The sequence below is a fragment of the Verticillium alfalfae genome, genomic scaffold (genome assembly GCF_000150825.1).
Source record: "Verticillium alfalfae VaMs.102 supercont1.10 genomic scaffold, whole genome shotgun sequence".
NCBI classification, from domain to species: Eukaryota; Fungi; Ascomycota; class Sordariomycetes; order Glomerellales; family Plectosphaerellaceae; genus Verticillium; species Verticillium alfalfae.
The window spans coordinates 292-12,815 of record NW_003315029.1 but is presented as its reverse complement, the minus strand read 5'-3'; the positions used below and the strand labels follow the sequence as shown (position 1 = coordinate 12,815).

The 12,524-nt window shown below is 52.7% G+C and overlaps 5 protein-coding genes across 5 annotated transcripts; all 5 read left to right on the top strand.

The window, feature by feature from the left end:
* Positions 1 to 1,619: 1,619 nt before the first annotated feature.
* VDBG_07426 (1,3-beta-glucan synthase component GLS2) lies at positions 1,620 to 3,439 on the top strand (the record flags this gene model as incomplete). Its single annotated transcript, XM_003001921.1, has 2 exons — positions 1,620 to 1,816; positions 1,888 to 3,439. 2 exons carry the CDS (start codon positions 1,620 to 1,622, stop codon positions 3,437 to 3,439), a joined length of 1,749 nt encoding a protein of 582 aa, XP_003001967.1.
* Positions 3,440 to 3,640: 201 nt separating this feature from the next.
* Positions 3,641 to 4,471, top strand: VDBG_07425 (1,3-beta-glucan synthase component bgs4; the record flags this gene model as incomplete). Its single annotated transcript, XM_003001920.1, has 1 exon — positions 3,641 to 4,471. The coding sequence occupies one exon, from the start codon at positions 3,709 to 3,711 to the stop codon at positions 4,282 to 4,284; it is 576 nt and encodes a 191-aa protein (XP_003001966.1).
* Positions 4,472 to 4,732: 261 nt separating this feature from the next.
* On the top strand, positions 4,733 to 6,575 carry VDBG_07424 (1,3-beta-glucan synthase component bgs4; the record flags this gene model as incomplete). The annotated part of the gene is made up of 1 exon (XM_003001919.1): positions 4,733 to 6,575. One exon carries the CDS (start codon positions 4,733 to 4,735, stop codon positions 6,320 to 6,322), a length of 1,590 nt encoding a protein of 529 aa, XP_003001965.1.
* Positions 6,576 to 6,746: 171 nt separating this feature from the next.
* VDBG_07423 (1,3-beta-glucan synthase component GLS2) lies at positions 6,747 to 7,847 on the top strand (the record flags this gene model as incomplete). The annotated part of the gene is made up of 2 exons (XM_003001918.1): positions 6,747 to 7,192; positions 7,242 to 7,847. 2 exons carry the CDS (start codon positions 6,747 to 6,749, stop codon positions 7,600 to 7,602), a joined length of 807 nt encoding a protein of 268 aa, XP_003001964.1.
* A 564-nt stretch (positions 7,848 to 8,411) lies between these two features.
* VDBG_07422 (serine palmitoyltransferase) lies at positions 8,412 to 12,148 on the top strand (the record flags this gene model as incomplete). The annotated part of the gene is made up of 7 exons (XM_003001917.1): positions 8,412 to 8,642; positions 8,702 to 8,802; positions 8,866 to 9,868; positions 9,997 to 10,223; positions 10,751 to 10,782; positions 11,059 to 11,776; positions 11,950 to 12,148. The coding sequence occupies 7 exons, from the start codon at positions 8,412 to 8,414 to the stop codon at positions 12,146 to 12,148; spliced, it is 2,511 nt and encodes an 836-aa protein (XP_003001963.1).
* Between the last annotated feature and the right edge of the window lie 376 nt (positions 12,149 to 12,524).

Genomic DNA, 12,524 nt, shown 5'->3' with positions numbered 1-12,524 from the left:
ATTCGGTCATTGATGGGCATGTCAGTTCGGCCTACACAATGATGACGACTGAAGAGCTGAACAGGCAGCACTAGTGCGAAGAAAATGACCAGGCCAGTGATGCCGCGTCGCCCTGCCCCTGCCCCGGTGCACTGTATTTAGAATGGAACAGCGGAGGCTCCCATCACTGACATGCCAATCACATCGCGCTTTGGACCTACATTACCGGCCAGCCCGCCGAATCCTTCCAGGTTTGGGCAACAGGCTGGATGCCCCCTGCATTTGCAATGTTGTTGGTGGCAGCAAGGTACAACTGGACCATGTTTACACGAAGCTCCTATTCGCTAATGGTGTAGGCCGCGATGGCGATACGGTGTGTACACACATTTAAAGTACCATTCCGCGGATTACCCACCACTGCACGGTATGTTGAAGATCGATTGGTGTGCGAGCCAGAAGCCAAGGACGATTGCGCATGAACTGAGCCAGAAAACCTCATCGCTCTTTCTCTCTAGCAATGCTGTTCCCTCTTCATCAAGACTACGCAGGAGCCGTGATCTTGATGCGCACAATGTTGGCCGGAGATAAGGTCTACCGGCAGATCGTGCCCTCAACATGAAGGACCCACTAAGGAGGTACTGTTGACACAAGACGCTGGCAGCGCACTGTGTGGACCCGTACAGCGGAGTTTGAGACAGAGTGGGCTCAACGGGTAACAGTCCGGCAGGGGCAGGAAACAGTGCGATGAACGAATTAGTCACCTCAGACGAGTAGGTGTGCACAAAAACCCGAATGCCATGTGTTGCTGATGCCCCTGGCTAAGGCACGGTAGAACGCACTGTGATATAGCGAGCAAAGTTTCAACATAGTTGCAGTGGTCTTGAGGAGCATCACGATGCTCAGGGGTGTGCTCTACACATAACACAGTGATCTGTAATCCATTGCACTGTTTTCCACAGGCATTGCAAGGAGATACAGGATCGGCTGGCAAGTTCTGCTGCTCGCTACCTACCTCTCCTGAGCGAACCTCATACCAGGTCTTGGCAGATGGAATCCCTCACACAGTACGGTACAAGCACTCCATCGTCACTGGCCCACCATCATTCTTTCTAGCGCGCCGAGTGCCCCCTTTGCCCGTGCCACCCCCTGCCTCGCGCCTCCCAACCTCGATCCTTTCCTCTTTTCCAGTACGATTGTCTGGATTCGCATTTCCATCTTCATCCGCAACCCCCCTTTCCTTCTTACCCACCTGGAGCATCTTGCATTGGATGCTGCACGACCATCAACCGCGTTGATTGTCTGTCAATTCTTTCCTGCTGCCTCTCTCTCTTTTAATTGCCTCGTCTCGGTTCGTCGCCAGATGAGCATACACAGGCAGTCTCAAGCCTAGTCTCTCGCTCCCATCGCCACTCGTTTGACCCGTTGAGGAGCAGCGACCGCATCGCCCCGGACTCAGCAGTAAGCACCGGACGCCTCGCTCGTTCGACCAGAACGACCAGCCAAACAAAATCACGAGAATCTTCTTTATCAAAACTCAAAGACACATTTCCCAGCCGACCTGCCGCGCTTCCGTGACTTCCGGCGCCACTGCATCCACGCTTCGTGTCGAATCCGACAGCAGCTGAGGAGTCTTCGCCATCATGTCGGGCTATCCAGCCGGTGGCCACCAGGACTACGATGACGGCTACGGCCAGCAGCGTGGTCAACAGGGAAACCAGCAAGGTAGCACTGCAAACGATGGGTACTATCAGGACAATAACGACCAGTACTATTACGACAACCAAGGCTACGACGCTCGTGGTGGCCAACAGGGCAACGATGGGTACTACGACGAATCGTATGTTCTAATCAGACGCCCTTGCGTTGATCCATCGCGAATTCCCAGAGTGCCACGCTAACATTGCTCAGGGGCTATTACAATGCTGACCCCAACAATCCCTATCAGCAAGATGGCGGTTACTACGACGGCCAGGACCAGTACCAGGATGACTACTACAATGGACACAATGGCCAGCAGGGACAAGGGGCGTACTACGACCAGGACTACAACCAGGGCTACGGCTCAGGTGGCCGACGTCAGGGTTCTGAAGAGGACTCTGAAACCTTCAGCGACTTCACAATGAGGTCCGACATGGCTCGAGCCACCGATATGGACTACTACGGTCGTGGGGATGAGCGCTCCAACAGCTACGGCGCTGATCCCTCGGGCGGCCGCGGGTACAGGCCTCCCTCATCTCAGATCTCGTACGGCGGCAATCGCTCTTCTGGCGCCTCAACTCCCAACTACGGCATGGACTACAGCAACGCCCTTCCTGCTGGGCAGCGATCTCGCGAGCCGTATCCTGCTTGGACTTCGGATGCACAGATCCCGCTCTCCAAGGAAGAGGTTGAGGATATCTTTCTGGATCTGACCGCCAAGTTTGGTTTCCAGCGTGACAGCATGCGCAACATGTACGATCACCTCATGACTTTGCTAGATTCGCGTGCTTCTCGCATGACCCCCAACCAAGCGCTCCTGTCCCTTCACGCAGACTATATCGGCGGAGACAACGCCAACTACCGCAAGTGGTACTTTGCCGCTCACCTCGACCTCGACGACGCTGTCGGTTTCGCCAACGTAAAGGGCAAGGGTCTCAAGCGTAAGAACAAGAAGAATAAGAAGAGCAAGGACCAGACCGAGGATGAGGCGCTGGCCGATCTTGAAAATGACGACAGCCTCGAGGCTGCTGAGTACCGCTGGAAGACCCGCATGAACCGCATGTCACAACACGATCGCACCCGCCAGATCGCCTTGTATCTGCTGTGTTGGGGCGAGGCGAACCAGGTTCGCTTCATGCCTGAATGTCTCTGCTTCATCTTCAAGTGTGCGGATGACTATCTCAACTCTCCGGCTTGCCAGAACCTGGTTGAACCTGTTGAAGAGTTCACCTTCCTGAACAATGTCATCACGCCTCTATATCAGTATTGCAGGGAGCAGGGCTACGAGATCTCGGATGGCGTTTACGTGCGCCGGGAACGTGATCACCATCAAATTATTGGCTACGATGATTGCAACCAATTATTCTGGTATCCCGAGGGCATCGAGCGCATTGTCCTTGGCGACAAGTCCCGCTTGGTTGACCTCGCCCCTGCCGAACGCTATCTCAAGTTCGCAGAGATCAACTGGCCCAAATGCTTCTTCAAGACATACAAGGAGTCCAGGTCATGGTTCCATTTGCTTGTTAATTTCAACCGCATCTGGATCATTCATCTTACCATGTTCTGGTTCTACACCTCTTTCAACGCACCAAGTCTGATCATCGGACCATCTTACGAACAACAAGTCGACCAAGACCCTGTTGCTTCCAAGTACTGGTCTGTTGTCGCTCTAGGTGGCAGCATTGCCTCCCTGATCCAAATTTTCGCCACACTTGCTGAATGGGAATACGTCCCTCGCGCTGGGCTGGAGCGCAGCATCTGACCAAGCGACTACTCTTCCTGATTTTGATCTTCGCCATCAACATTGGTCCGAGTGTCTACATCTTGTTCGTCGCCACAGCTGCACAGGAAAAGATTGCCAAAATTCTGGGCATCGTCCAATTCTTGGTTGCCGTCTTCACTTTCCTCTTTTTCGCCGTTATGCCGCTGGGAGGCCTGTTCGGCAGCTATCTGACCAAGAACTCCCGGAAGTACGTGGCCAGCCAAACCTTCACCGCAAGCTACCCTCGCCTCAAGGGCAATGCTCTCGCAATGTCCTACGGCCTCTGGGCCGCTATTTTTGGCGTCAAACTTGGCGTGTCATATGCCTATCTGGCCCTGTCGTTCAGGGATCCGATCAAATACCTTTTCATCATGAAGCTCAAGTGCCAGGGCGATTCCCTGTTCGGCACTGGCATGGCCGATGTCCTCTGCAAGCAGCAGGGTATCATTCTGCTGGGCTTGATGGCATTCACTGATGTTATTTTCTTCTTCTTGGACACCTATCTGTGGTACGTGTTGATGAACACCCTGTTTTCCATCGCTCGATCATTCTACATCGGTTCTTCGATTTGGACGCCTTGGAGGAATATTTTCTCCCGCCTTCCTAAGCGCATCTACTCGAAGGTACTGGCCACCACGGACATGGAGATCAAGTACAAGCCCAAGGTCCTGATCTCCCAGGTCTGGAATGCCATCGTCATCTCCATGTACCGGGAGCACCTGCTTGCTATCGACCACGTTCAGAAGTTGCTATACCACCAGGTCCCTTCCGAACAGGAGGGCAAGCGAACCCTTCGAGCCCCTACGTTCTTCGTCTCACAGGAGGCACAAGTCTTTCAGCACTGAATTCTTCCCCGCTGATAGCGAGGCTGAACGTCGCCTGTCTTTCTTCGCCCAGTCGCTTTCCACCCCGATTCCAGAGCCTCTGCCTGTGGATAACATGCCGACATTCTCCGTTCTCATCCCCCACTATAGCGAGAAGATTTTGCTCTCACTTCGCGAGATCATTCGGGAGGATGAGCCGTACTCCCGTGTTACTCTGCTCGAATACCTCAAGCAGCTTCATCCTCACGAGTGGGACTGCTTTGTCAAAGACACCAAAATCCTCGCCGATGAAACCTCTCAATTCAACGGCGAGCTCGAGAAGCCAGAGAAGGATGCCGCCAAGAGCAAGATTGACGACTTGCCCTTCTACTGCATCGGCTTCAAATCATCTGCCCCTGAATACACACTCCGCACTCGTATTTGGGCATCGCTTCGCTCTCAAACACTGTACCGCACGATTTCTGGTTTCATGAACTACAGCCGCGCCATCAAGCTTTTGTATCGTGTTGAGAACCCCGAAGTGGTTCAGATGTTCGGTGGCAACTCTGACAAGCTCGAGCGTGAGCTTGAGCGCATGGCGCGCCGCAAGTTCAAAATCATCGTCTCCATGCAGCGTTACGCAAAGTTCAAGAAGGAGGAGATGGAGAATACTGAATTCCTCCTCCGCGCCTACCCTGACCTGCAAATTGCTTACCTGGACGAAGAATTGCCCGTTGCGGAGGGTGAAGAGCCCCGCCTCTACTCCGCTTTGATTGACGGACATTCCGAAATCATGGAGAATGGCATGAGAAGACCCAAGTTCCGTATTCAGCTTTCTGGCAACCCTGTCCTCGGAGACGGCAAATCAGACAACCAGAACCACTCCATCATCTTCTATCGCGGCGAATACATCCAGCTGATTGACGCCAACCAAGACAACTACCTTGAGGAGTGTCTCAAGATTCGCAGCGTCCTAGCCGAATTCGAGGAGATGAAGACCGATACGGCCTCGCCCTACACCCCTGGCGTCAAGAGCAAAGCATTCTCTCCTGTTGCTATCCTGGGCGCTCGCGAGTATATTTTCTCAGAGAACATCGGCATCCTTGGTGATGTTGCCGCTGGCAAGGAGCAGACGTTCGGCACGCTATTTGCACGTACTTTGGCTGAAATTGGTGGCAAGCTACACTATGGGCACCCCGATTTCCTCAATGGTATCTTCATGACCACCCGAGGTGGAGTTTCCAAAGCTCAGAAGGGTCTACATCTGAACGAGGATATCTACGCTGGTATGCAAGCTGTCATTCGTGGTGGTCGTATCAAACACTGCGAATACTACCAGTGCGGCAAGGGTCGTGATCTGGGTTTCGGATCGATTCTGAACTTCGTCACCAAGATCGGTACCGGTATGGGAGAACAAATGCTTTCGCGAGAGTATTATTATCTTGGTACACAACTCCCTCTTGACAGGTTCTTGTCCTTCTACTACGCCCACGCTGGATTTCACATCAACAACATGTTCATCATGTTGTCCATTCAGATGTTCATGATCTGCCTGCTCAACTTGGGCGCCCTTCGCCACGAAACCATTCCCTGCAATTACAACCGAAACGTTCCTCCCACCGACGCTCTTTTTCCTACTGGCTGCGCCAACACGGACGCGATTCAGGACTGGGTCTACCGCAGTATTTTGTCGATTATTTTCGTCATTTTCTTGTCTTTTGTCCCCCTATTCGTGCAAGAGCTTACGGAACGAGGATTTTGGAGGGCTGCCAAACGTCTGTCAAAGCAAATTTGCTCGCTCTCGCCGTTCTTCGAGGTCTTCGTTTGCCAAATTTACGCCAATTCGGTCCAACAAGATCTGTCGTTTGGCGGCGCTCGGGTACATCGGTACTGGTCGTGGGTTTGCCACCGCTCGCATTCCATTTGGTGTTCTCTATTCCCGCTTCGCCGGCCCTTCCATCTACTTTGGCTCTCGACTCCTCATGATGCTCCTATTCGCCACGGTCACCATCTGGCAGGCGGCTTTGACCTATTTCTGGATCACCCTGATGGCGTTGGTCATCTCTCCCTTCCTCTATAACCCTCACCAGTTCGCTTGGAGCGATTTCTTCATCGACTATCGCGACTTCCTCCGCTGGCTCTCGCGCGGTAATTCACGGTCTCACGCATCCTCGTGGATTGCTTTCTGCCGACTTTCCAGGACGCGCGTTACTGGTTATAAGCGCAAGGCACTCGGCGACCCATCCGGCAAAATGTCCGCCGATGTGCCTCGCGCCGCAATCGCGAACCTCTTCTGGGGCGAAATTGCCTGGCCGTTCGTCCTGGTTCTTGTGACGGTTGTACCGTTTCTCTACATCAACGCGCAAACTGGAGTAAACGAGGATAACAATCCTAACGTCACAATCGCACCGACGAGCTCATTGATCAGGATCGGCGTCATCGCTTTGGCGCCACTTGCCATTAATGCGGGCGCGCTGCTTGTATTCTTCTGCATGGCATGTTTCATGGGTCCTCTTCTCAGCATGTGCTGCAAGAAGTTCGGCAGCGTTCTAGCCGCTATTGCTCACGCAATCGCAGTCATCATGCTTCTGGTTTTCTTCGAAGTCTTGTTCGTGCTGGAGAGCTTCAACTTTGCTAGAACTCTGTGCGGAATGATCGCCGTTGTAGCTATCCAGCGGTTCATCTTCAAGCTCATTGTCTCGTTGACATTGACGCGCGAGATCAAGACTGACCAGTCTAACATCGCATTCTGGACAGGAAAATGGTATTCCATGGGTTGGCACTCGGTTTCCCAACCGGCCCGCGAATTCCTCTGCAAAATCACTGAGCTGAGCATGTTTGCGGCCGATTTCGTGCTCGGCCACACACTGCTATTCTTCATGTTGCCCTTGATCCTGATTCCGAAAATCGATATGCTTCATTCTATTATGCTGTTTTGGCTGCGGCCCAGGTACGTTGCAATCACTCCTTCACGCAACACAAGACTAATATTTATCAAGCCGCCAAATCCGTCCGCCCATCTACTCGATGAAGCAATCAAAGCTTAGGCGCAAGCGTGTTTTCCGCTATGCTGTGCTCTACTTTGTCATGTTTGTCGTCTTTGTGGCTTTGATCGCTGGACCCGTTGTTGTCGGCAATCTGGATGTCCTGGACCCTGAAAAGCAGTTTGGAAACCTGGTCAGTGGCATGAAACTGGTCCAGCCGAACGGGCTTGACCATGATGACACACGAAATGAGACCGAGACGGGCCCCAAGGGCGACGACTACACCGGAGTCGCCCTGACAATTTCCACGTTCTCGCTCGGCGGCAACGCTCGGGCGACAAGGGGCGCCAACGACAGGATGGTCCGTCTTCTATAAGTCAACCAGCAAGGCTTGTGTAGTGTGTCCCCTAAGATTCATTTCACTCATGGCGACAGATTGGAGCACTTGACATGTCGACGTACGGGGAACAGGGTAGGCGGATGCGAGCCCCCTGTTGGGCATTTTGTTTCTTTATGCAGCAATAGTCTTGTCTCACGCGGTAATGGGAAGTTGGGCCTTAGAATTGTGTATAGTATGAACTTGCCAGGTCAGATCGTCTGAAAACTCTTATGTCCTCGGTGCTTATTGTGTCTGTGGAGCGCATAGGTGATACAGCCGGAGCCCTGCCTAGTACATAGAATGGTCACAGCCTGCCTAAAAAAGCTTAATGTACATCTCAGCAAGTGCCCAGCTCAATACATAATCGAGGCCATGCATATCTGTGAAACATAGGTAATGTAGGGGACACTAGATATGCAGTTCGTTATATGCCCTGATTCAATGAGCGATATTTTATGCTCTGCTACTCGAATATGATCATACGAAGTACTGACGCTAAATTTAGGCACCCGAGGTATAAGGCGCAGCATTGTGGGTCTCCCTTTCTCTTGTACGCGTCTGCTGCTTTTCCTCTGTCACATCCCACGTCTGTCATATTGGGTTGCTTGCCCTACCTACCATAGAGACCCACCTAGCGCCGCTCCCCTGTTACGGAGTATATCCTTCACATGCATGGAGGGTACCTTTTCCCAAAGCCCCTTCAACCACTGAAAATCAGACACCAGTCTAACGACAGCCCCTCGTGCGAGATATCCTGTTTCAGCCAACGTTTTCCGTCGTCAAAGGAAGGATACGTCAACTTTACGATGGATCCCGACGAAATCCGGACCCTGGTGGCTTCTTGGTGGCGACACGCCGCTACGAGCTTTCAGAAAGTCCCTGGCTCAGCGGTCCTGGTGCGCTACGTGCAGTCTAGCTATCAAAATGATCCTATTCGGTCCGCTCTGGAATTGGTCCTCGTCATCTTCTTCATCCGCTATCTTCTGTCGCCTTCCTACTCGACCCAGAAACAGAATTATGTCAAGCTTCGCGACGACGTACGACCCCTGAGGTTGTGATCTGAGGCAACTTACCTTGTTCGCTAATACGGGACTAGGAAATCGACGAGTTGGTGGAAGATTGGACACCTGAGCCTCTTGTGGGTGCTCAGACTGCCTTTGAAGAGATGGAGGCTGAGAAGCTTCCCATCATCGTCGGGTAAGATTTGACCAGATCAAGTATTGAGAGAAACCATTCAGCTATTAACTGACGATCGTCTAGCCCGACTGGACCTAAATCGAAGCTCGGGAATGGGCGGACCGTGACAAATCTTGCGACGTACAATTTCTACAACTTCAATGCCAACGAACAGATCAAAGAGAAAGCAATTCAAACACTGCGAACATATGGGGTAGGACCTTGCGGTCCCCCCCAATTCTACGGAACACAGGATGTGCACATGAAGACAGAGGCAGACATTGCAGCGTACCTTGGTACAGAGAGTTGTATCGTGTACGCGCAGGCTTTCTCTACAATCTCAAGCGTCATCCCAGCTTTTTGTAAGCGCGGCGACATTATCGTCGCTGATCGGGCCGTAAATTACTCTATCCGGAAAGGTCTGGAGATTTCCAGGAGCAGCATCAAGTGGTACCAGCATGGCGACATGGACGACCTTGAGCGCGTGATGCAAAAGGTTGTCAAAGAACAGGCCGGCAAGAGACTTACAAGGCGATTCATTGTCGCCGAGGGCCTCTTCGAGACCACAGGTGACAGCATTGACCTGCCGAAGCTCGTCGAACTCAAAGAAAAGTACAAGTTCCGCATCATCCTCGACGAAACATGGTCCTTTGGCACATTGGGTCGAACTGGACGAGGCTTGACGGAGGCGCAGAACGTTGATCCTACGCAGGTAGACATGATCATTGGGTCTCTGGCCGGACCTCTCTGCGCCGGCGGCGGCTTTTGCGCCGGGGCTAAAGATGTGGTTGAGCATCAGCGCATATCCGCAGCATCCTACACATTCTCGGCAGCTCTTCCCGCGATGCTGGCTGTTACAGCTAGCGAGACGGTTAGCGTGCTCCAATCTAACCCCGACATACTGACGCAGTGTCGCGATAACATTCGGGCGATGCGGGCGCAACTCGACCCCCGCAGCGACTGGGTGACGTGCACCAGCGTTCCCGAGAATCCCATCATGCTACTGGTGCTGAAGGGTGATGTAGTTGAAGCCCGCAATCTTTCCATGGTGGAGCAAGAGCGTCTCTTGCAGGATTGTGTTGATGAGGTATAACACTCCTGTTCGATTTCATGTCCTCGTTATTACGAGTGGATTTGCTAACGGTTCTGGGCAATGCAGGCTCTAGCCAACGGGGTTCTTATCACTAGACTCAAGACGACGCCACTGCTAAACAGCATTGGGACCCCGTGACGACGGGTGGCAGGGTTCAGCCGGCCCTCAAGATTTGCGTGACGTCGGGCCTGTCGAAGAAGGATATCGAGAAGGCGGGGGTAACGATCCCGACATGCCATTACAAAAGTTATGACCCGAAAGGCCAGCATTCGAAGCGCGTGATGGAGCAACACGCTGTAAAACATTCGGTTTCAGGCTGTGTGATTCCCAGCTGGCTTTGGAGGCACAGGTGTGTACAATGGAATGCGAATCGCAGAAGAGGTTATCCTCATGGCCTGTTGAGACATGGCAGGTGAGGGTAAGTTAGCTGATTCTTCAGGATCGACAATTTAATCTTAATTCGGTATGTATCAACAGCTATCACAAATGCACTTTCAGATGCTTGTCGGTTGCGAACTCCAGGAGGTGTGAAGCGAAGATGTTGATCCAAGACCAATTGGCGAGTATCCCTTGCGATGGCAAACCGTCAAGAGAGAGAGGGGGTGTAGAGGGGTAGCGAAGTCTGGCATGCACTGCATTCCAGTCGCGACTTGTCCCGCCCCCTCCCCCTCTCCCTCATTTCTGTCCGTGTTCTCAATGTTTTGGGGGTTCTTGGCTACATTCAGCAGCCAATGCTGCTCGTGGTATGTAGTATGCGTGTCGCGGTCGTACTATTTCTTCCTTGCACCCCGGCAATCGTTGCGCCGCAGCATACGCTCTACCTTCTTTTCTCCTGTCTCCTTCTTGCGCGATTGTCCTGCCTGGACACTGTTGTAGTCTTCTCTCATTACTCTCTGCTTGTTCAGCCGGTATGTCCGTCCCAGACTTGGTTCTGTGGTTGAGGAACCTGCCATGACGGAACGTGCTAACTTATCCTTCGTGGAAGTCGCGGTACGGCCAAGCACCCTCACTCCTTAACCAATCTTAGAGCCTTTGCGCTCATTTTCCACTTCATCATGAGGGCTGGCATGTTTTCTCTTCCTGCCGCTGTGACACTTGGCCTGCTGGCTGTTTGTCAAGCGAAGCCGACTGGTAGGAACACATCGAAATCGTCTGTCTGTTGACTTCCCTAACCGAACTTATAGGCAACTACCGGCATCGGTTGCTTCATGCTGAGCGCCGTGCGGAACAATTGTTGACAGTCGTGGACACTTCTGTTTCATCTCCGACCGTAGTACCCAAGGTTGTGGTCTACAAAGGCAAGGACGGCTCTGGTCAGCACACCGCCACGAGAGACGTCCTGTTTGTGCCTGCCGAGACTCAAGTCATCACTCTTGAATCTGCGGATTCGACACCCAACGCCAGCTCGACTCTCAAAACGGACGTTCCTGCTGCCACAGACAGTTCCAAAACCGGGTCCAGCTCGGCTGCGAGCAGTCTCCCGGGCATTGCCTACGCACCGTACACTGCATCGGGTGACTGCAAGTCAGCCAACCAGGTCCATGATGACTTTGTCACTTTCACAGGAAAGTACTCGATGGTCCGCATTTACGGAATCGACTGTGAGCAGGTGGCCAAGGTTGTCCCGGCTGCTAAAAAAGCTGGTCTCAAGCTCTTCCTTGGCATTTTTGAGCTTGCAGGCATCGATCAGCAAGTCGCGTCCATTGTTGAAGCCGTCGGTGAAGAATGGTCGATCGTCGATACTGTCAGCGTTGGCAACGAGCTTGTGAACAAAAAGGCTGCCACTCCCTCCCAGGTGGTCTCGGCTATGAGTCAAACTCGCTCGCTTCTCAGGGATGCCGGTTATGAAGGCCCTGTCGTCACTGTGGACACCTTCATTGCTGTCCGGGACAATCCTGAGTTGTGTGACGAGTCTGATTACTGCGCAATGAATGTCCATCCGTTCTTCGACGGAAACAATTCCGGCCGATGAAGCAAGCTCTTTCATTTACCGCCATGGTCTTTGAGGTGCAGTCGAAAGCTGGCCGATCCATCCACGCGCATGGTTGTCAGTGAGACTGGAATGGCCGTGGCAGGGAACTGTTAACCGGGCTGCGGTTCCTGGCCGCAGCCAGCAGAGCATCGCCATCGAGTCAATCAGGGCCGCCTTTTCAGACCATCCTGGCGACCTTTTTCCTCTTCTCTGCTTTCAACGATCCCTGGAAGCCTGTTTCCGCCGATACTTTCAATGCTGAGCAATTCTGGGGCATTGACGGCCTTGACTCGTCGTCCTAAACTGCCGAAGGCATGCTCGGGACACGCATCGTTGCCAAGTTTCGGTTCGGTTTATCGTGATGTCGATGTCATGGGGCTCCGGAATTAGAACGCAGCGAAAGTATTGGACATGGTCGGCATTTAGATCTCGACCACTTCTGAAGCAGAGCGAACAGCAGTATATCGACAGTCATTTCATCTTTAGTTCTATCCTGATACACGTAGGGTCATAAAAAGCTCCCGGCATGACTGACTTGATTGATCTCTATTTGCTTGCTTCCGCGATGGCAATAGCTGGGCGATGATGGCTCGCGCCATCATCCTATCTCGGTACTTTTATTGGCCCCCGAAAGAACCTGTCTTCCCCTTCGAACGCATGGAGGTTTTTCCATCCACT